We start from the raw sequence: 22624 nt of genomic DNA, 5'->3' as shown, positions 1-22624 counted from the left end.
AAACCCTGCCCTCTCTATTTATCATTCCCCTGACGTGTTGTTAGCAAATGGGGAGCAGAGAGGGCTGATCTCTCGGGGGAAGGGGTCACGCTGCCTCTGCTGCCACTTGTTGCAAAAAAAAAAAAAAAAAAAAAAGGGAAAAAAGCCCCACCCCAACCCCCTCGTTGCTTCAACAAGCTGCAGAATAAAAGAAATATTTGTAACAATCTTCTCCATGCTGGGACCGGGGCCCCGCGCACCAGCAAAGCGCCCGAGGAATAAAAATACAGCCACAGATCCGATTGTTTTTTAAATATATATTTATCCAAACCCCCCCGCCCCCAGCTCCCCTGGGCAGCCAGTCAGTGGGAGAGACGGAAGCATGGTGGAAAACACGAAATCTGCTTTGGTAAGCAATTTTTTTAAAAGAAAATTGTATGTTTTCTAATGCCTGTAAGAGAAATTACCTTCGGCTCGCGGGCGGCGCGGGGGGGGTGGGGGGGTGTTAATGGGGTTGCAGCGGTTGTTTGGTTTCTTTGAGTTGTTGTTGGGTTTTTGGCTTGGTGGGGGGTGGAAGGGGACTCGGGGGCGGGGGTGGAAACTGCATCAAGTCAAACGTCCTGCAACTTCCCAGCCAGCGTCCTCCCCCCCCCCCCAGCCGAGTCTGATATTTAATAACGAGCCGAGCGAGGGGGGCTCTCCCGGGGCTCGCACGTGGATTGCACCAGGGGGTGGGTCTGGCCGGAACGGGGGATTCTCCCAGACCTCCTGCACTGGAACCGGGGGGCTTGTGGGGACCCCCCACTCCCCAATCCCGCCCCCCGTCTAAATTCTCCCTGCTCTGAAGCTCCCTTTCCTGCGTCCGTCTCCCCCTCCCCTTCCTCCCTGGCCCATCCGCCGGGGGGGTTCGGGGAATCTCCCCGCTGGAGCCCGGCTCCGGGCTGCAAACTTTCCGCCGGGGCAGAGGAGCCGCTTCCCGGGGCAGGGGGGTGGGCTGGGGGGCCCCGGCGCTGGAGCGCAGCCGGGCAGCGGCCAAAGTTGAGCGAGACGCGCCCCGAGTTAGTCCGGGGGGGAGCGAGGGGGCGACGCGCCCTGGGACTTCTCCCTGCCCGGGCCCGGCTCTGCGCCCTCCGGCCTCCCCGGAGCCCTCCTGCCCCCTCTCCGCCCCGCTCCCTTCTCCCCCGTCCGCCTCCTCCGTCCTGGGCTTCCTCCCCTCTGCCTCAGCCGCTCCGCCCGCCCTTCTCTGCCCCCTCTTCCTCCCCTTCACCCTCATCCCCCCCCCCGACTCCCTCCCCCTTCATCCCCCCCACTCCCCTCCCTCGCACCCCCTCTTCTCTCGGCCGGACACTCACCCCCACCCCCCACTCTCCTTGTGTCTCCCCCGCAGGCTGCCTTCTCCTCCCCGGGGTCGCTGCCCCTGCTGGTGCCGGGCGCCGGCGGCGGCTCCCCGGGGCGCGGCGCTGCCCTGCCGGGCCCGGGCGGCGGGGGGCACCGGCTGGAGGCGGTGATGGAGAATCTGCAGCGGCAGCAGGCGGCGCGGCTGGCCCGGGTGGAGGAGAAGCTGCGGCGGGGGCAGGCGGAGCCCGGCCCGGGGCAGCTGCGCTCGGCTGTGGGGAGCCGCATCCAGCCGCAGGCGCTGGCCCTCCAGCAGTACCAGGCGGCGGTGCGCTGCGGGCTGGCCCCCCGCGGCCGCCTGGGGGGGGCTCCGCCGGGCCCCGGCGCCCCGGAGCACGGCGAGGAGGAGGAGGACCTGGAGGAAGAGGCGGGGGCGGCCCGGTACCCGCCGCGCTCCCCCAGCGCCCCGCAGCAGCGCCCGGAGCCCGCCCGCTCGCTCTCCCCGCCGCGCCAGCCGCCGCCCCAGCACCACGAGTGGACCTACGAGGAGCAGTTCAAGCAGGTAAGAGCCGGTTCCCCCGGGCCAGCCCCGCCGCTCCCCAGAGAGCCACCCCGACAGCTGTCCAGTATCAGGGCCCTGGGCCTCACCCTCCAGTATCCTGACCCCGAGAGCTGCCCCCATATTTCCCTCCTGCCCCGGGGTCCCCCATCCCGACAGGTATTCCGCTAGTAACTCCATGGCCTCATCTCCCAGTGTCCACCACCCCAATCCCTATCCTCATCCTGCCCCATAACTATCCACCCAACGGGGATCCCACCAGTAACCCCCTGGCCTCATCTCCCAGTATTCCCACCCCAGTAGCTATCCTCACTCTGCCCCATAACTATCCACCCAACGGGGATCCCACCAGTAACCCCCAGCCTCATCCCATCCCAGTATCTCCAGGCCAATAGCTATCCTCACCCTGCCCCATAACTATCCACCCAATGGGGATCCCACCAGTAACCCCCAGCCTCATCCCATCCCAGTATCCCCACGCCAATAGCTATCCACATATCTCCCAGCCTGCCTCGATGCCCTCACCTTGTCCCAGTACTCCCCACCCCTCCCAATACCCTCTGGCCCAATAGCTTTTGACATATCCCCCAGTCTGCCCCAGTACTCACCCGCCCCAAGAACTGCCCCAGTATCGACTGTGAGATCCCCCCTCCTGCTCCCACATCTCCCACCCCCGGTAATGATCCTGTTAACCACAGCAATATCCTTCACCGGCCATGAGATCCCTGTCCCAATATCCACCTCGGTATCCACCCCATTATGCCTCCAGAGCACTCCTGTCTCCCCCAGATCCACCCTGAGAACTGCCCCAGGTCTCCACTGCAATGTCCTTCACCAATCGCTACCCCAACTCCACCCGAATACCCACTCCAGTAACGATCCCAACAGCCATCCCACCCCCTGGTGATACCCCTCCACCATGTCCATTGACCTTCTGCTCCCAATAGCCACTGCTCCAGTGCCTGCCCCAGCAGCCACTCCTGCCCTGCCCCAAGCTCCCCTGCAGCCTGCCCCCGGAGTAACATCGCTTCTCCCACTTCCACCACCACTGAGCGTTTCCTGCTCCCTGCAGTCGGCCCCCATTGATGCCAGCTGGAGCACAAGCTAGGGGGGCAAACTGCACCGTGCAGAGGGAAGTCTCTCTAACGTGACCCACACGGGGGGCTTTTCTCATCTGGGGAGGGCTCTGGGATGGCTGGGAAAGTGTCCTTACACTGACTTGAACGGAGAGGGCGGGACCAGGAAATTCAGTGACTTGTTTGGTGGCGGAAGGCTAATCTAGGGTAATACGCTGGCTAAACTGTCTGCTCCCTGCCTCGAAATATGCAGGGACTTCCCCGTCGGTTTCCCTGTTGCTGTGGTTTGCATGATCGTGTGATTACAACATGCTGTTTTACCTTGCACTTTGGAGACCTTGATGTGACGCTTCCAACCCCGGAAACGCGGACAAAATTCCTACTGTTTTAGGAAGTGCAGGGCTAGGTACCCATAAGTCGTTCCTCCCCAAGGAGTCCTTCCTCTCCAGAGTAAGTGTTTGCAGGGTAAGGGGTCTCCTCTGCGCTGTTCTCAAATATCTCCAGTCCCTTCTGTTTATCCCGCCAGTAAGACTGCACATGCTCTCTTGAGTTAGGAAGGTCCTGTTCCCGGTTAATTGTCGCTAGGCCTATTTTTCTCCAGGCCCGGCTAGCCCAGTGATAGCGTGAACTGGTTAATACAGTACACGGCCTCGTCTCATTAACGTCTGGAGGAATATAGGGGCTTGTGCCTAAAAGGACGTTTCTGTAAGTGGCTGTTATGTTGCCCTCGACTTGGTGTGCAGCCGGGGCCAAACCCGCCGCTCTTCTGAGGGATCCTTGCTCAGGCGAGTGCTTCCACTGCTGGGAAGAGCCTGCGGCCAGTGCCGGATTTAGGGGCAGGTGACCTGTGGGGGCCAGGCTCCGGGGGCGCCAGGCTCGGGGAGCCGTTTGTTGCTAGCATCGTATCTGAGAGGGATAAATCACGCATACAAATCAGGCATCCAAGTGGTGACATGGGCTCCGAATGCAATTCAAAATAAAGTAGTCAAACGTTTAACCCCTGGAGGGAGGGGGCGCCGAAGATGCTCCTCGCCCAGGGCGCTGTGTGGTCGAGGGCCAGTCCCGTGCGGGTAATCCGGACTGCGGTTGATTTCCGAGCGAGAGGATTACGTACCTGAGTGGCGGCTGCAGATTCGGGGCCTGGGCACGAGGAGAGATGAGGGCAGGGTCAAGGCCTGCTCCTGCTCCCCCGGGGAGCTGGCCAAAAGGAACTTCCACCCTTCCCTAGAAGTCGATTTCCCAACATGTTTGCTGTTCACCTGCAGAAAAGAGCGAGGAAACGCACCCTCTGGAAACAGGAAATGGAGTCAGGGCCGGAGCTGACCTTATTTATCTAGCAGGCAGGGAGCTGGGCTGTGTGTTTGCGATGCTGGGGCAGATAAGGAGATGGAGGGGGCAGATAAGGGAGCGTGGCTGCTAGACAGACCCTGGCGGATGGCAAGTGACAGCCGGGGCGGGGGAGGTGAGGGGCCTAGCGATGCCCGCTGTACTTGGCTCTTCAGATCTGCTCCTGGCCAGGAGCTCTCTGCAGCGCGCTCTGAGGGACGGACACGCTTGTCGCTAGACCGCTTTCAGCGAGCCGAGAGGCAGCGTCTGGAGTGTTTAGAGAAAGGAGCTCAGCGGGAAGCAGCTAAACTGGGCACCGGCCCGGCTTCCAGGCGCCGTGTGTGGGGAAACAGAGCTGTCCCTCTCACGCCGGAAGGGGGCGGGCTAGGAGGCGATGGACGCTGCGGGCAGGGTAGCGCTGGGGCGTTGGGCAGGGGGTTCTCCATTGAGCCTGGCCCCCTTTGTCTCGGACATGGAAGGGATGGTGTTTCCAGCTCGCCAACGCGCGTGTTGGTTCTCTGCGCTGAGTGGGTAGCGGTTTTGTGGTCGGAGGTAGCGACGCCCGCCGGCTGCTCACCCCGCTTCTGGTCGGGTCTCTGGGTTGCTCAGGGCCTGGTGGAAGCTGTGGAAGGGGCAGGGTTCAAGTGGCAAATATTGACTAAGGAGGAACTCGCTCCCACGCCTCGCCTTACGGGAGCGTGTGTAATGGGGGGGCCCCGGCCAGGAATCCTGGGAACACTTTGGATCCGTGTTTTAGTTTATATGTGTGTGATGTCGGCGTGATCTCGAGCTGTTTCCTACACTCATTCACCAATTCCAAAGCCAGACGGGACCCCGGCGATCATCTAGCCCGACTCCCCTATGACGCAGGCCAGAGACCTGCCCCTAAATAAACTAGAGCCGAGCTCTTTAAAAAAGAAATACCCGAGACACCGTAGCAGCACCCCAGCCTGCTTTCCCTGAACTCAGTGAAACCCTCTGTCCGGGGCAGCCCGTGGAAACCTTCAGCTGCACTTTGCATTGTGGCCCCTCCAGCCTTGAGCCAAGCTCTGGGGGCGAGGGGAAGGGGGCCGGGAGAGCACCAGGACCCCGAACCTGACGGCAGCGGGAATGTTATGAACACGAGAAGCGGGGGGCAGGGCCTATCCTTGGGTTCTGTTCTCGAGATGGTAAATTAAACTACTTAGTGTTTGTGAAGGAGGGTTCTGTTAAACGTCCCGACCCGTGGCCTTTCGCGGGGAGCCCTGGAGAGGTGAGGGGTCTGGAATGCTGATCCGATGCGCACCAGGGATGGTGGGTTTGGGGAGATCTGTGATGCAGTCGCACCTTTGGGGGTGGGGGGGGGGAGTGTGTCTGTGGACCATGGTTACAAATCCAAGCATCATTGCCAAGGCAGTAAGGATCGGCTTCGCAGAGCCGCGGGAACGGTGCTCCGCTGACCTTTCTGTTTGAGAATTGCGCAATCGTTCGCTCGTTCGCCGGCGTTTCAAACACAGGAACTGGCCAAACTAGAACTAGATTGTCTCCGCGTGTACCTGTCATGCGTCAGGTATGCGAGCAGGCGGTGTTCATCGTCTGCCCGTGCCTAGGCACCATGTGCACTCGGCCTTTGGTCTAGTTCTGGATCCGGGCACGTATTTATAGAGAGGGGCCCAGAGAATGGCTTGGGTGGGCGTGCTGCGTAGAGTGAAGTGCACCGCTTGTATGTGCGGGGTACGTTACACACCCAACGAGGCTGCCTGGCCGGGTCAGAGGGGTCAGCACGAGAGGTGTGACATGGCTCCGTGGAGAAGGCACTCAGGGAAATCCTCCATGAATCCTAATGCTCAGGCACTTCCCCCTCCGGGAATGTTTGAACACACATGCAGCACAGAAACGGGGCCAGAGGGGCTTGATTTCAACAGAATCTAGAATAAATGCCTGTCTAGATAGATAGACAAGGAAATTAAATTAAATTAAACTTTATTGGCTGGCAAATAAAATCCTTCCCTACATGAAAGAGTTTTTCTTTCTTTCTGATACATTTTCTTCTGTATTCTTAAGATCAGATGAGAAATGGGAGCCGCGTTGGCTATTTCTACCGCACACCGACTCTCTCTGTCCTGTCTGCCCAGCACAATGCTCTGTAAAATTGGCATCAGATCTAGCAAGTGCATTTTCCCAGACAAGGAAAGCCTGGCTCCAGGAATTGCCCCTCACGTATTGCCTTTAAAGATGGGAATCAAACATTCTCAGCAGAAGGTTTGATGCAAAAAGTGGTTGCAGCTTTGGGTCGATCTGTGAACAGGGCTTCAAGCTGCAGTGTGACGTGGCAGGCGAGGGTTAATCTGAAAGCTGTGGCTAGATGGGGGGGGAATTTAGTTGAGGGAACCCTTGTAGAACCAGACATAATTGTGTCTCTCCTGTCCCCCCCAACACATGTGCTAGTACCTGGGCGTTCATTGGAACAAATGCCGTGCTTTGGGAACCTCTGATGAAAGCAGCGTTTCTCGGGTGGCTTGGGCTGCTCTGAAAACACTGTGGCATTGGGTTTGCAGGGTTAGTTTTTGCTGGATGTTTGAACCAAAATGTGGTCTCCTGTCTTCTGGATATGCCCATGCTCGGATGATCTTAGATAAGAGCCCTAATGCTGCTGCAGGTGGTGAGGATGTCACATCCTCTGAGGATCACCCACAGCGTGGGGACCAGAATGCGCTCTCCATCCTTCTGAGTTTATAAAGGGTCCCTTTCTTTTTCCTGTGGGCATGGGAGAGAAATTCCTCTTGGCGTCTCTCCCGTCCCTTCCCTTTCCCTCAACGGCCTTAGTCAGGCAGCACGGGTGTGAGCCACCCTCTTTGCAGGAGGTTGGGCGCTCTTCAAGGGAGGAAGATCCTCTTCTCGGCTCCGTGCTGTGGAGGTCTGGGCGTGCTTCCTCTGACGGGATGGTCCTGAGCTCCAGCATCCTCGCAGCTGGCAGCACGGCCTGCCAGTGTTTCCTGTGCCTCCCCGCCGGGCCAGCCTGTCTCTTGCAGTCCGGGAGAACAGGCTGTGTGTGGAGGTTCTGCAGGCTCTGAGTGGAGACATTCCCGGTCCCTCGGCTTTTGACTTTCGTGACTTGTAGCAAAAATGACCCCGAGCGAGGCCAGTTCAGCTGGGCGGAAGCTCCCTTCACTGCTTGTTAAACTTCTGGGCCTTGCCTGACTCAGTGTCCCTCAGTGGGAGGCTGCAGCAAATGGTTGTGGTGATGCCCAGTGCCCCGCACAGCTGGTTCGTGTCCTGGAGTATTAACACCACCACTGCTGTCATGGAGAAGTGTCTCAGGCCAGGGGTCTACACGAGATCTGCTGAGCGTGGGCCACGGAGGGGTCAGGGCGTAGGAATCATTCCTTTGGCATCCAGAACTGAACTCCTGTGTGCAGGAAAGAGGCCAGATGTCCATCCTGCCTTCCTTACTCCGCTTTAGGGAAAGTCACTGATTGGTGCAGGTAAAGCAGAGTCCTGAACTCAGGCCTTGGCAGGTACATAAAGGAGGGACTCAGGAAAGTGTTAATGAACATTTAGAAACAAACCGATTCCCCCTGACCTTCCAGGGCTGAGAGGGGAGGGCTGGGTCCGTGGCCCCTGCAGCCCATGATGCCTCTGCTGAGACTCCCAAGGGGCTCGTCAGTTGCATTGGTGGTTTTGAGGCTGTAGCACCTGTTCCCTACATACCGACTGAAACCAACAAGCTCATAGCAATCAAGCCACCAAATCGTCAAGCCACTGCCTGGGCTGGATTTGAAGTGGCGACCTCAAGGGGAAAGCTGTAGGCTGCATGTTCGAGTGCACAAGGAACGGGATGAGGCATAATATGGCAAATATTCTAATGCCTTTGTCTAAACCCAGGTGCAGCCCCGTCTGGATATAACGCGAAGCAACAGGTACCTCGTCTCCAACGAATGGGGCAGAACGCGAGGGGGCTCGGAGAAGAGTGACAAGACGGTCCCGGGCCTGCCAATACTCTCTTCTGAAGAGAGCTGGAGCCGATTGGGGTTGTTACCTTAGAAAGGAGATGAATAAGTGGGGACAGGATGAATATCAGTGACATACTGGGCGCCCCCATTGTCCCTGTCCCACACAAGAACAAGGGGGTGTTCAATGAAATGAAAAGGGGGGGGGAATTCAGAACTGTTAAAAGGAAATACTTCTATAGGCAAGGTGTAATTAGCCTGTGGAACTCTCTGCCACCAGATGCTATTGAGGCCAAGAACTTCAAGAGGATTCAGAAAGGAAGTGGACACTTCCCCGGATAACCCGGATCCCCGGATAGCCGCAGTTATATTAGTTCACGCTAAAGGTTCTGGAAGGAATATGAAATCTCCTGCGTCATTCCAGTCTTGAGTTATTAGGATGAGACCTCCATGAGGTTTCATTGCACTTTCCTCTGAAGTAGCGGGTTCTGGCTCTGTCTGAGACCAGATACTGGACTCCCGGGTGTAGCTGTTCCTGTTTTCTAGCTGTCATTCTTATTACGATGGTATCAAAGCTCCCGCACAAACGTTAATCATTTATCCCCACGCCTCTGGGAGGCAGGGCAGTGCTGTTCTCCCCATTGTAGCCATGCGGAACTGGAGCCCAGGGAGGGTAAGTGACTGGTCTAAGGGCACGGAGGGGGTCTGTGTCAGAGAAAGGGGTGATCTAGTGCCCCAACCTCTGGCCTAATCTTCCTCTCTGTGCTGGTCACTGGCTGAGCTCCTCACTTGTCTGCGCCGTCCACTCTTCTGTTTCCTCCCTATCCCCAAAGGAGTTGTTAAGTGCTGGTAAAATAGCTGACTGTTCCTTGCTGTGTTAGGGCTAATGTCACCCATGAATCACCAGCCCTTTAATAACAGAGGAGAGAAAGGGGGCAGGATGTGGGGGAGGGGGGGGAGAAGGGAACAAGGTAAGCTGGCTAGTTTGACTGATCAAATAGCCCATGGACCACTTACGCTGCCCCAGACTGGCGTGGTGAGAGTGTGTTTGTACAGTGCCTAGCACACTAGGGTTCTGGTTCATGGCCGGGGTTTCTAGGTGTGATGATTGTGTGTATAATAAATCAACAACAAAATCCTACAAGGAAATCAAATCTAACCCCTGTCACCAGAGTAACTTAATTCCCCTCCCAGGACCTGCCTTCTCTTTTCCGTAGTGCGCGTCGGGGCAGGACTCCTGGGTTGTGCTCACAGCTCGGCCGCTGATTTTCTATGTGACCAAGAGCAAATTGCCGACCCCCACGTTTTTGGGCACTCAGCAGGAGAGGTTAGGACCTGAGTCTCAGGTGTGCTGAGTATCTGCAGAGCTAATTGACTTCAGTTAATAAGCGAAGAAGAGAAGAGACGACTGCAGCAGCGTGTAAAGGCATTGCTACTTCAGTGTCGGCAGCAGAGCTCAGGGCTGTGGGGTTGGCGGGTCGGGGTTTGAACCCTTCTCTAGCAAATCAACAGCATTTTGCTTTCCCTGGGTTGAGTCTGATGGCAAAGCTCTTTCTGGGCTCTTGTGTTGATGCTGATGCTGGAATGAAGTGTGATAATGTCAATGTTTAGGTAGTGGAGCTTTTTCTTGGTGCCAGACACTAGATCTTCGCACAATGCACAGTCAACCTGTGGAACTCCTTGCCAGGGGAGGCTCTGAAGGCCAAAAGTATAACTGGGTTAAAAAAAAAGAATTAGTTAAGTTCCTGGTGGATAGGTCTATCCATGGCTGTTAGCCAAGATGATCAGGGACACAGCCCCATGCTCTGGGTGTCCCTAAATCACTGACTGCCATAACCTGGTACTGGACAACTGGGGATGGATCACTCAAAATTGCCCTGTTCTGTTCATTCTCTCTGAAGAATCTGGCATTGGCCCCTGTCAGAGCCAGGATACGAGGCTAGATGGACCATTGGTCTGACCCAGTGTGACCGTTCTGATCTCCCTGGGGGCAATGCCATGTGGGTCTTGTCCTCTGTTTTTTCCCTACTGGTGCACAAAAATAGTCATTCTTGTAAAGAGTCTCTTGGAGGTGGCGGACTGTATCTTTGGGACTCCGTGATCAAAGTAGCTCATTTGCATGCGAATGCTGCCGCGTCCCATGACCGGGCGTACCGGTTTTCAAACTGCTCTGATACTGTATGGATTGTAAGTGGGTTACAGAATTCAGCTTTGAACAGAAACCATGTTGCACTGACCCTACAGTGCATCTGTCCCTGCCCCAAAACAAAGAAAGATGTTGTTGTGATTACTCACTTGCTGTCCAAAACTGTTGGGTCGTGTTGCTGCGTCCCATTAAATGGCGGCCTCCAGAGGTGGCTACACACATTGATACCCATTGAAGAATGGCCCTGAGCTAGGATACTAGATCCGGATTGGAACTCTGAAGAAGATCAGATCCGGATCTGAATCCGGATCCAAACTCTGCGGTGGTCTCTCAGTCTCCCGTGGGAGTTACACGGGTGAGGGCGGCAAGATTGGGCCCATTAAAATTTGCAAAGCAGGTTGACCAGAGTATGAGTGTCTCTGGGTTTGAGGTGCTGTATCAGAGTCGTTCAAGCCCTCTCAGGGGTCTTCCCCCTGGATTTTGTGCCGGTGTTTCTGCTTGGTGGAGACACCAATCGCCCAAATAAACGTCTGATGCAGGAGATCTCAGGATGGATGGAGCTTTAATAGAATGTCCTTTTTCTTGTCAAAATCCTGTGATTTCCTCCCATGCAGGGAAACTGGGTGAGGCAGGTACAGGTGTATCTCGGGGCACTGATGGCCCCAGAAACTGCTTGGGCTTCCCTCCTGTCTTTGGTGGTGGTGTAGCTGTTAGATGACTCCTTCTTGTGTATGGTTTTACAGACCATTGGCTCTTGTCCCTCCTCCTGATTGTCGCCATCCTTTAGATAATACCAGCACTTTGCACTTTCATAATACTGCCCATCCACTGGTCTGACACAGGGCTTTCCAGCAACCCCACCTTTGAGAGCAGTAAGTGATGTGGAAATGGCAGACGAAGGGGGACTCATCTTAAATTTGCCTCCACATTTACATGATTTTTTAAAAGCGGAGACATTTAAAAAAAAAACATCCCCCTGAATGAAATCACTGCCTTTTAAGTGACGCAGGATTCCCCTGGGGGTTTGAAACCCGAACATTACAACACTGAGAACCAGAAAGTGAAACTGAGTATAAACAGCAGTGAAACTGACACGTTGATGTCACTGTCGCCAAGAGAAAGGCAAACAGGAAACTGAAGGGAGGGGTGTTGGATTTCCAGAGTTGTCTTTTTCTCTTTACACGACAAACATGATATGAAGGAGCCATGTGGGCCTGGTGGGCTCTAATAACTGTGTTTACTAGCTGTGTACCGTACGCACAGCCCAGATATAGTGGTGGAACCGAGAACCCAGGGAGCGCCATTAGAGGAGACATTTAAATACCCAGTTCCTATACACAACAAAAATTCTTGCATGTGTTCTAATCTAAGGCACCGTTTGTGATGTAGGTAAAGACACATATATGCTTTTCACATTTATGGTGTTGCTCTGACTTGCCCTAGGACTGGTCATGCAATGAATCAGTGGCAGAGGGGCCCACGTCTCAGATCTGACAACCATTCAATGTGTTAACCATTAGACCATGCTTCCCATGGGTGGGGGGGTGATGTCAAGATTTATTGCAAAGTGGCAACATTAGTCACTTACTTTGATTATGCCACTTATTTTGTTTGTGTTCCGTCCTTTTCGCAGTCTGTCTGCTTTATTGACTCTGAAATCCAGAGGTGACTCTCTTATCGAAGCAATGATATAATGGGTACAAGCTGAATATAAAGGTCATTTTATAGCCAGCCACTATTTGAAATGCATAACAATGTTTGCTGTTGCAAAATTCGTTTGAGGCTCCCACAGCCCCTTACAAACAACCCCAGACAAGTTTAAGTAAAATACAGGGAATATTGGTGATAGCAATCCAATTAAAACATTAGAGTATCATGATTATTTAAAAAAAAAAAAAAAGCCCTGAAATGAAGAAATTCATGAAGGTTCCACAAACAGCCTCCAGTCTGATCCTTGTTCACCATCTGTGTGTCTTATTGTGCGATATTTGCATTGGATGGTAAACAATATTACAAATGTGCTAGGTATTCCAATGTGTGTGTGTGTGTGTTATACACAAATACACACCACCAAATTCTCGGCCATGAAAAACATGTCACGGACCGTGGAATCTGGTCTTTTGGGGGCTTTTACCCTATACTATACAGATTTCACGGGGGAGACCAGCGTTTCTCAAACTGGGGGTCCTGATCTGAAAGGGAGTTGCAGGAGGGTCGCAAGGTTATTTTAGGGGGTTTGCAGTATTGCCACCCTTACTTCTATGCTGTCTTCAGAGCTGGGTGGCCGGAGCGCGGCGGCTGCTGGCCGAGGGTCCAGTTCTACAGGCAGCAGCGCAGAAGTAAGGGTGGCGATACCATACCAGGCCATCCTTACCTCCACGCTGCTGCTGGTGGCAACTCTGCCTTCAGAGCTGGGCTCCCGGCCAGCAGCCGCCGCTCTCCAGCTGCCCAGCTCTGAAGGCAGAGCCGCCGCCAGCAGCAGCTCAGAAGAAAGGGTAGCAGTACCATGACACCCCCCCCCAATAACCTTGAGACCCTCCCCCAACGTCTTTTGGGGTCAGGATCCCTACAGTTACAACAACATTTCAGTTTTAAATAGCTGAAATCATGAAATGTACATTTTTAAAAATCCTGTGACCAGGAAATTGACCAAAATGGACCGTGAATTTGGTAGGGCCGTCTATGTAATCTATTTATACTGCTGGAAGGATACATTGGACTGGGCGACTTGTAGGGCAATGTCGGCTCTGAAATGGTTGTTTCTGGGCTGCGTGTACAGCAGGTTAAGGGATGAGATGTTGGGAGTTTTGCCGTTTGTGGGTAGTTGAACTGGAGGAAGGTCAGTGGAAGAGTTGGTTCCTTTCTGTGATGGGGTGTATGAGAGTTGATGTTGTTACCAGCATAAACTGAAACCAAAATCCTGTCACTCTAGTCCTGAGATAATTCCCGTAGCTCTGGTTCTTTGTAGCTTTATTTACAGTTTGAGTGGAGGGTGGTGATTCATATTGGAGGTGAAGATGAGTCATTCTGGCTGAGTGTACAGGGTTGCTGGTGAATAGTTAAAGGATCATTGTAGAAAACAGGGTCAGAGTTAAGGTTGTTTAGAAGTTCATTATATGAACTTCATGATTTGGGTGGGGGGGAAATATTACCATTGCCTTCGCTTTGGATTTCCAGCCTTTCACGCTCCTTTTTGGAGCACAACATGCTTTTAATGTCATTGTTAGCTGTTTCATTCTCCGAACAAAGTTTTTGGTCCAGGAATTTCCTTGGCTTTAGGAAGTAGTTTTAAAAATACAATGAGACAAGCAAACAGAGTTTTATTTGCCTTTTAAATAGCGAGATCGTATTTTGCTCTAATTCTAGCAGTGCTGCAGAGACCGCTCGCGGTGTTGAATAAAACACAGATCAGTGCAACGTTCTGGTCAAATACGCCACAGGTGGAGTTCATCACTGCCTGGGACTCCCAGGAGTTTGGCTGACAAAGTTTACAAACTCTGCATTGGAGCCTGTAATCTTCCTGAACCCACAAGAGCTGGCTGGTGTGACTGGCTAACAGTCTCATGCCTGGGGCCCTTGAAGTTTATAGAGGCTATGGAGAAATCAAAGTCATAAGCTCATAACGTATAATTCATCTGCCCTGATTAGGAATAACTGCGATTCCTCAGCCCTGAGCTGGAATCAAAGGCGAAGTTCTTGTTGAGATTGACGTTACAGACCAGCACAAAGAGCTTTCGGGAAGCGAGCTGCGGCCCTTTCACAAGAAAGGGGCCGTTCTGCACACCGGTCAGGTTTCAAGCAGAAGAGACGTTTGGAGGACGCTGCGGGTGGGAGGAAACACCTGAGAATCGGGCTTGCAGAAGAGCAGCTTTGGCTTTTAGTCTTGCACTCCCCAAAGGCAGCGACCTGCCGGTGGGATCCCGGCCGAGTGCTCAGACACGAGTCTCAGGGAAAGGCAGGAGAAAGGGGGGCACTGGGGGTGGTCAGAATATCTGGATCGCCCTGTAATTTGCTTCGTAGGGAGATGCTGCTGCTGGCTTTAAGTAGGGATTTGTAATGGAGTGGCTTTGGTTTTGGTGGGCAGGGGAAGGGATGTCTGACAGTGACCCCCACACACACCTGACCATGCTTCCCTATTCCCACCGGCCAGTTAAGGCCCTGCTTTGTGCTAGAACGTGTTCAGACCAAGCCCGGAGGAGGGAGAGGGGAGTTCTGGCTGCCCTGCAATCTTTGGCCTGGATTTAGTGCCGCAGCTCTCGCCTTTGCAGAGTGTGTTGGTCTGCACATTCCATCCAGCTGCCACCACCGCTGCCTTCAGATCCAGAGGGGACCCTCCAGGAGAGGCTCCAGGATCGATCACCTGCCTGCTCCTGGTTACACCCCTTCGTCCCCTGTAGGTGTGCACACCCACGCACCGGAGCTTCTGCACCTTCGCGCTTGCCCACCCTTGGGCCTGCACTCCAACGCCTGGGCGTGCTCATGCACCCTTCTCCAATGCCTGGGCATGCCCAACAACCCCTGAGCGGCTGGGGACAGGATCCAGGCTGCAAGGGCTCCTCTAGGCATTGGCCTGTTGAACTTTTCCAGTGCCAGCTGGGACTCTCGCACCAGAAAGCTGGCTGGCGCAGGTCTGCAGGGCTCAGGTGCACGCGTGTCCCCTGCCCAGGCAGCATCTGGAGAGGAAGGACGGGGCAGTGGCTAGTGTACCAGCAGGGGTTCAGTTCCCCGCTCTGCCATAGACTTCCTGTGTGACCTTGGGAAAGTCCCTTTGCCTCCCCATGTGTCCGCTCCCCGTCTGCAATGGGGTTCATAGCATGGTCCTGCCTCACCGGGGTCTTGTGAGGATAAATACAGGAATGACTGTGTAGGGCTCAGAGAGGAGCCATCTGGGTGCCCAAGACAGCCAGTACCTTGGCGTCTCCCAGGGGTTTATGGGACAGCTACAGAGCTGGCAGAGAAGGGCGTGTGAGGTCACCCCGGCGTCCTCCATGGGGTCAGAGGGAGGCTGCCACTTGGACAGCACACAGCTGGCCAGGTGTGTGGGGCATGCAGTGTGTGCCTTGCATCCACAGGCTGTGTGCCACTGGCCACAAGATCCACTGGGATCCTTCTCGGGTCTCCTGACCCCCCGTAGAGTGCAGGCCAAAGGACGACCCTGAGGAAATTCCTGCTTCCAGGCCAGTAGCGGTGTCTGAACTGTAGCCTGTCCTTTAGAAAACAGCCAAACTTGGGTTACAAATTGCTGGTGATGGAGAATCCACCGCGCCCCTCGGTCAGTTGTTCCAGTGGCTAACAACCCTCCCTGTTAAAAACATTTCCAGTCTGAATGTGTCTAGATTCAGTTTCCAGCCACTGGGTCTTGTTCTAGATTGGGGAGCCCTCTATCTATAGGTTGGGGTGCCCTCTCTAATCCAGTTTCTGTTCCCCATGTCAGTACTTATAGACTGGTACTTTTAACCTTCTCTTTGTCAAGCTAAATAGATTCAGCTCTGTGAGTCTCTCACTCTAAGGCAGGCTTTCCAGTCCTTTGATCATTCTCATGGCTCATCTCTGACCCCTCTCCAATGTATCAACCTCCTTCTGGAATTATGGTCACCAGACCTGGGCACAGGATCCCAGCAGCGGTCGCACCAATGCTAAATATGGAGGTAAAATAAACTCTCTGCTCCTACTCGAGAGTCCCCTGCTGCTGCATCCAAGGATCGCGTTAACTCTTCTGGCTACAGCGTCGCTCTGGTAGCTCACGTTCAGCTGATTGATTCTCCACCATGACCCCTCGCTCTCCCGCCGACATCGCACTGTCCACACTAGCACTGGGGTCAGTGTAATTTACGTTGCTCAGGGGAGTGGCTTATTCACACCCCTGAGTGACATAAGTGATACTGACATAACCTGTAGTGTAGACAAGCCCCGATTGTCCTTAACTCTGCTGACCATAGCTTCCTCCTTGTGTCCTTTGGCTTCCCTTATCAATTTTTCACAGTTAGTAGCTTCGAATTTATATTCAGTGCTATCAGCTTCCCCCTTTGTCCATTTGTTGTGTATGTGTGTGTGCGTGCGCGTGTGTGTGTGCGTGTGTATATGTGTTTGTATATCTATATTTTATGGCTGGCTTCACTTTCCCTCTAAGCCTGTTTTTTTTTAAGCTGCACCAGCTTCATCCCAGCAGCTGCCTTACTAAAGAACCGGGAGAAAGGGAGACCCGTCTGGGGCAGGTCAGGGCGAAGGCTGGTGCTTCCAGTGCAAAGAGCCCCGGGTGTGGCTGACCCCGGAGACCCCTCCCCCCATCCTATATTGCACCTTCAATCCAGGTGCATCAGTCAACAACTGGAGGCCTCTTGGTACATAATTAAAGGGTCTCTGGTTGCATTCCAGCTCTGGGGGAGGGGGAACGGGCTGGGAGGGGTGTGGGGGGGGTCACTGTTGTTTCCTCCCATGGCTGCCTGGTGATTTCTCAATCTAAGCTGGAAAATCTCCTTGCCAGGCCCCACTGGGAGGGTTATTCCCCTTGGCGGAGGAGGAAGCTGGGTGGGGACCACCTGTCATGGAGCATGGCTGTGGGGGGGAGGGGGAAGGCTGGGAGCAGAGCTCAGGTCTGGGGAGTGAAAGGTCAGTGCATTAATCCACTGGCCAGGCCAGCCCTGGGGGCCGCTAAGTAGCTTTTAATGGCAGCTCCTACGCCCAGCCGCTTTGTGCAGCGTTGTCTGGTGTCCGGCCAAGAATGTGCCGGCAGCCTGCGGCCGATCGGCGCGGCTCCGGTAAACAAACAGAGCCCCGGCCCGGGGGGGGGGGCGTGGGTAGGTGCACACACATGCTTGTGTACATGCATGTGTGTTTTGGGGGGGGGGAGGCGGTGTGTGTCCATGTGCGGGGTGCCTGCGTGTATGTGCCTTTGTGCACACATGTGGGTGCAGCTGCGTGTGTGTGTGTGGGGGGTGCACGACTCAGGGATGGGAATCGGCAGCAATGACACCTCCCCGTGGGTTTTTGGGCGCCTCTGACTCCCACCCAGTGACTGCCCCCTGCCGCGCAGCGCCCCCTACTGCCACGCCGAGGCACCGAGCGCCCCTCGCTGGTCAGCCCCGCGAGCCCATCCAGCTGCAGATACAACCCTGCGTCTGTGCTGCTGTAACTAAATCCGGGGGGGGGGGGGGGGGCAGCGGGCGTGAAGGTGAAGGAGGAAGTGTAAGAAGCAATCAAGGGTGTGAAGAACAGAGGCCTGTGTGGGAGTGAAGCTCCGGCGGTGTGGAGGAGTCGGGCCGGAGGGCTGGGGGAAGCGAAAGTTAGGGATAAACTCATCCGGGGGCTGGGGGGAGGGAAGCAATTTCCCGACACCAGGGCGAGGTTTCTGAGATGAGCTCTCTCTCTGCCTGGCTTGCTCTCGAAGAGCAGGCGGGGACGATTTCCCAGGGGAGCTGCTGGCGGAAATTGGGATCAAGCCAGCTCGGGTGAGCAGGGACATAGCGCATCCGATGAGTGACAGGGTGACTTGGGGGAGGGGGGGGAACTGAGCTCCCGTTCGAAGGCCCAGTGCTTAGAACAGGGGGCTGGAAACCAGGACGCCCGGGGTGCCATCTGACCACTATCCGGGGCCCCATGTGGAACGGGCTGATGGGCTCCATCTGGGTCCAGCCCCCAGAGCAGCCGGCAGCCCTTGCATCAGTGGGCCCTCTCGTTGGCAGTGGCAAGCAGGGACTGAGTCAGTCTGCCTCTCCCTAGCAGGACTGGGAGCTTTTCATCGCCAGCCAGGTCCCTTCACCAGCTGCACACCCCTTCGGAGGTAGGTGGGGCACAACACGTGCCCCCGGCCATCAAGGCATCGCCAGGGAAGGTGGCAGGGGCGTGGGGCGAAGAGACCGAGCCAGCCGTGGGATCGGGCTCTGGCGTGGGTTGGCAGGATGCCCAGACGCTCCAGAAGAGGGAGAGGAGGCTGGACCCCTGGCCGCAGTAATGGCCTGGTGCCATGTGTGGAGGTGACGAAGATGTGGAGGGGCAGCTATGTGCCAGCCTGGCTCGCCCGCCGTGCTGGGATCCCCTGTGGTTCCCTCCCTCCCTCGGGTGCTGGGATCTGCTCTGGGTTCTCCTCCTCGCTCTTCAGGGCCTTCCCCCCTTGGCAGGGAGCCAGCCGCGGGGCAGAGCCCGGCCCGCGTGACCCTGATGCTGCTCTGGGTCTTTCTGGTAACAATTCAGCCCCTTCGTTGGCAGCCTCAGGCCAGGGGCTTCCTTTCTCCTCCCCCAACATCTGATCCTCTTGGCGCTTGCTTGATCGGGGCAATAAATGCCTCCCCAGCTTTCAGCCTGCCCAGAATGGGTGGGGCAGGGGGCAAGTTTTCAGCCCTGACCTCTCCCCTCCTGCGCGGGAGGTGTGTGCTCAGAGCTGGCAGGCCCTCTCATCCTGTGCTGTCAATGACACTTCCCAGGCTCTGTTGGCCATTCAACGTGGGATGCTGAGGACTGTGTTGGAATTGCAGGTGATCGCTTTGTGTGTGTGTGTGTGTGGGGGAGGTTCCTCGTCCTGCTTGTGGGGCTCTGTAGGGAAGCATGTGAACAAAGTCAGTCTGGAAAGAACCAACCTAGAACAAGAGGGGGGGGGTGAGTTAGGCCAAATGGCACAAGGGAGCAGCCTGTTTTGTCTCTCTCTGATTTGGGTAGTTTTGGGGTTAGGGCTCTGGAGTCTAAGAAATAAAGTCAGGCTAGGTTGCAGCCTTCCAGCAAGAGGATTCAAGGTTTTTGATTTAATTTCTCCATGTGTGTGCTCTGAACACAACAGGCAGGAGGACCTGGGAGGCTGGGCTGGGTGGGGGCACCCGCTGGTGGGGTGGGGAAAGCGGCGGAGGAGGAAGTAGTTTGCAGCTGGTGTCTGGGCCATGGGAATGGGCTGCGCACTGGGGAGCGAGGGCTCCTGGGCTTGGAGAAGACCATTAAGGGCCATTGAAAAGGTTCTGAGACTAACATGAGGTGCAGTGTTGTGGGCGAGCCAGGCCGAAGCAAGACCTTGGTCCCAGGAGCAGACCCAGGCTGGGGCAACTGATACCCTGAAAAGCTGGGCCGCCCCCGCCTCCTCTATCCCCTTGGCCTGTCCCCGCAGCTGCTACCAGGTCAGTAGCTGTCACTGGAGTCTTTTGCAAGGGGGGGCAGTTTCCTTACCCTCCCCCCCCCTCCGCAACCTCCCTCAGGCAGGGCCTGGGCTAATCCAGTAATTGGCTTAATAATGAAAGGCCAAGCCCCGTATAGAATCGGCAGGCCGGGCCGGGCAGGTCCTTGGGGCCAGCGCACAGGCAGCCTGCGGATCCCTGTCATAAAACCCGCTGCCCCGGGGCCCTGAGCGTCACCCCCCTCATGACAGTAATTGGATTTTGTGTGTGTGTGTGTGTGTGTGTGTGTGTCAGCCATCCGCGCCAGGCCAGTGGGGAAATGCCACTCCCACTCCTTCCTCCAAAGGGTCGTGGCGGCGAAGGATCGAACAGCACAAAGGAGATTCCTGCCTGTTTGATAGAGAGATAGAGTGTGAGGCCAGAAGTGACCATCCTCCCCTCTAGTCAGACCTCCTGGGTAGTCCGGGGCCGAGACAGTCACCCGGCTGCTCCTGCTCTGAACCCAGCAATGAAGCATCTCTTCCACGCTGGGTTTGAAGCCACCGAGAGATGGAGACTCTGCTGCATCCCCTGGGCGTTTGTTCCAGAGCTTGATCACCCTCTGTGCTGCGTTTCTCACTCTATGGGTCTGGCTTCAGCGTCTAGCGGCGGCTCTCGTCCTGCCTTTCTCTGCTAGCCGGGAGAGCCCGTTAGCGCCTGGCCTTGTCTCCCCGGGACGGTTCTCGCACAGGGCGACCGGGTCACCTCTCCCACTCCTCCCTGATGAGCAAAACCGCAGGATCCCCTTACATCCAGTGCACGCAGGCATTTCCTCCAGCCCTGGGAGGATTGTGGTGGCTCTTCTCTGCCCCCTCTGCAGACCTGCCACGTGGGTGGTGGTGATTTCTAGGCCCAGGGAGGGATAAATCCGATCAACGTGGGCCGCTCCCGCCTGTGGACTTGCCATGCTGTGTGTGTACGGCCGGGTTAGCCACCTACAACCTTCCCTGGTTCCAGCCAAGCTGCAACTGAGCCATGCGTCCCTGTCCCCTCATCCCCGCCTCCCGCTCGTGTTTGCATTTGCTAACGTACCCAACCCGGAGAACCCCACCTGTGGCCCGTTACTCTCGGGTGCCCAAAGGGTGTCTAGGAAAAACCAGCACCCTGGCGAAACAATGGGGGATTTGATTGCTTCTCGCTCCTAGGGAATGGTTCTATTCGTCTGTGCATCCCAGCGATCTCCCTCCCCCCCGGCCAGCCAGCTGCCTTGCCTAGGTGAGCTGGGGTTCCCCCTCTTTGCTCTTGTTCACTTGATAGCAAAAGAGGGGCCTTGGAAACCAACCACCCCCTCCTGGATTCATACACGATCAGAGCAGGCAGCTGGGATGAGCCCCAGGGCCTGTGCTGGGAAATCCCCGGCCCCCTGAGGGCGGGCTGGACAGGGAGCCAGGCAAAGGCAGGCCCATGTGAGCAATTCCTCTGGAAAGAAGCAGAGTTTCCCCCCCCCCCTTATATTGCACAGCAGCCAGGAATGGGGGACACGGCCTGGCCTGTTCGGATGGGAGCCCTCACCCCCGCTAATAACCTGCTCGCAGGGCAGAAGGCTGCCCCAAGGTAGCCCCATAGCCGGCAGTGCTGTGCGGGGGAGCCTGGGGCACATTCCCACTCTCCCTGGTCAGTGTGTGCTGGCCTGTATCAGTGCAAGTCCTTGGAAAACACCTGCTCTCTGTCCCTATATCTTATTGCCCTTATATAAATCCGTGGTACGCCCACATCTTGAATACTGTGTGCAGATGTGGTCTCCTCATCTCAAAAAAGTTATACTGGTATTAGAAAAGGTTCTGAGAAGGGCAGCTAAAATGATTAGGAGCTTGGAAGAGGTCCCATATGAGGAGAGATTAAAGAGGCTAGGACTTTTCAGCTTGGAAAAGAGGAGACGAAGGGGGGATATGATAGAGGTCTATAAAATCATGAGTGGTGTGGAGAAAGTGAAGAAGGAAAAGTTTTATTTATTTGTTCCCATAATATATGAACTAGGGGCCACCAAATGAAATTAATGGGCAGCAGGTTTAAAACAAATATAAGGAAGTTCTTCACATGGCACACGGTCAGCTTGTGGAACTCCTTGCCTAAGGAGGTTGTGAAGGCTAGGACTATAACAGTGCTTAAAAGAGAACTGGATAAATTCATGGAGGTTGTCTATTAATGGCTATTAGCCAGGATGGGTAAGGAATGGTGTCCCTAGCCTCTGTTTGTCAGAGGGTGGAGAGGGATGGCGTACCCGCCACTGTATTGCCGCCGAAGCCGCAGGACCGGCGGACCTCCCACAGGCGAGCCACCAAAGGCTGCCTGACTTCTGCCCTCACGGCGACCGGCACGCTGCCCCCCGCCGTGGCTTGCTGCCCCAGGCACGCGCTTGCTGCGCTGGTGCCTGGAGCTCCCCTGGGGCTAGGGGGCCCTGACACCTCACCTGCCTTTTGTCTTTTTGGTGCCGTTTCGCAAAGATCATGTCCCCTTTACTAGGGTTGGTGGGTTTGTTTTCCTTAAGAAACCCAACCCCCCAATCCAGAGCTCCGGAGCAGACTCACGATAACGGACTAGAGTGGGCAGCCCCATGCACGGGAACGATCCGAACAAGCCAATGTGCTGCCCAGCATTCACCAGCAACCCTACAATAACAAGCCAGCATTTGTGCACTGTGAGCATGTGGGTGTGTAGGGGGGAGTTGTCCTTAAAGTAACAGATTCCAGTTCTAGGGCTGTAAGGATCTATAAATAGGGCTCTATCAAATTCACAGCCGTGAAAAACACGTCACAGACTGTGAAATCTGGTCTCCCTCTATGAAATCTGGATTTCTGTGGGGTACACAGATTTCACGGGGGGAGACCAGCGTTTCTCAAACTGGGGGTCCTGACCCAAAAGGGATTTGCTGGGGAGTTGCAAAGTTGTTTTAGGGGGGTCAGGGTATTGCCACCCTTACTTCTACTGTACCATGCCAGCCTTCTGCACCGCTGCCTTCAGAGCGGGGCGGCTGGAGAGTGGCGGCTGCTGGCCGAGGGCCCAGCGCTGCAGGCAGGGCCGCTGTGAGCAGCAGCGCAGAAGTAAGGGTAGCAGTACCTCAACCCGCCCCCCGCACACACCCACAATATCCTTGCGCCCCCCCCCCCACCCCCAACTCCTTTTTGGGTCAGGACCCCTAC

General features: G+C 55.6%; 1 protein-coding gene across 1 annotated transcript in view; it reads left to right on the top strand.

Annotated features, from left to right (window-relative positions):
* Positions 1-318: 318 nt before the first annotated feature.
* Positions 319-22624, top strand: part of ARID3C (AT-rich interaction domain 3C) — a 122490-nt gene continuing 100184 nt past the window's right edge. The window contains exons 1-2 of the mRNA XM_034774846.1: positions 319-388; positions 1367-1876. Of these exons, the coding sequence (XP_034630737.1) occupies positions 362-388; positions 1367-1876 (537 nt within the window). The 5' untranslated portion in view covers positions 319-361. The remainder of the gene's footprint in view (positions 389-1366; positions 1877-22624) is intronic.

This window comes from Trachemys scripta, chromosome 6 (assembly GCF_013100865.1).
Source record: "Trachemys scripta elegans isolate TJP31775 chromosome 6, CAS_Tse_1.0, whole genome shotgun sequence".
Lineage (NCBI taxonomy): Eukaryota > Metazoa > Chordata > Testudines > Emydidae > Trachemys > Trachemys scripta.
Note: the sequence above shows the minus strand (reverse complement) of the source record. Positions and strands in the feature narration are given on the sequence as shown.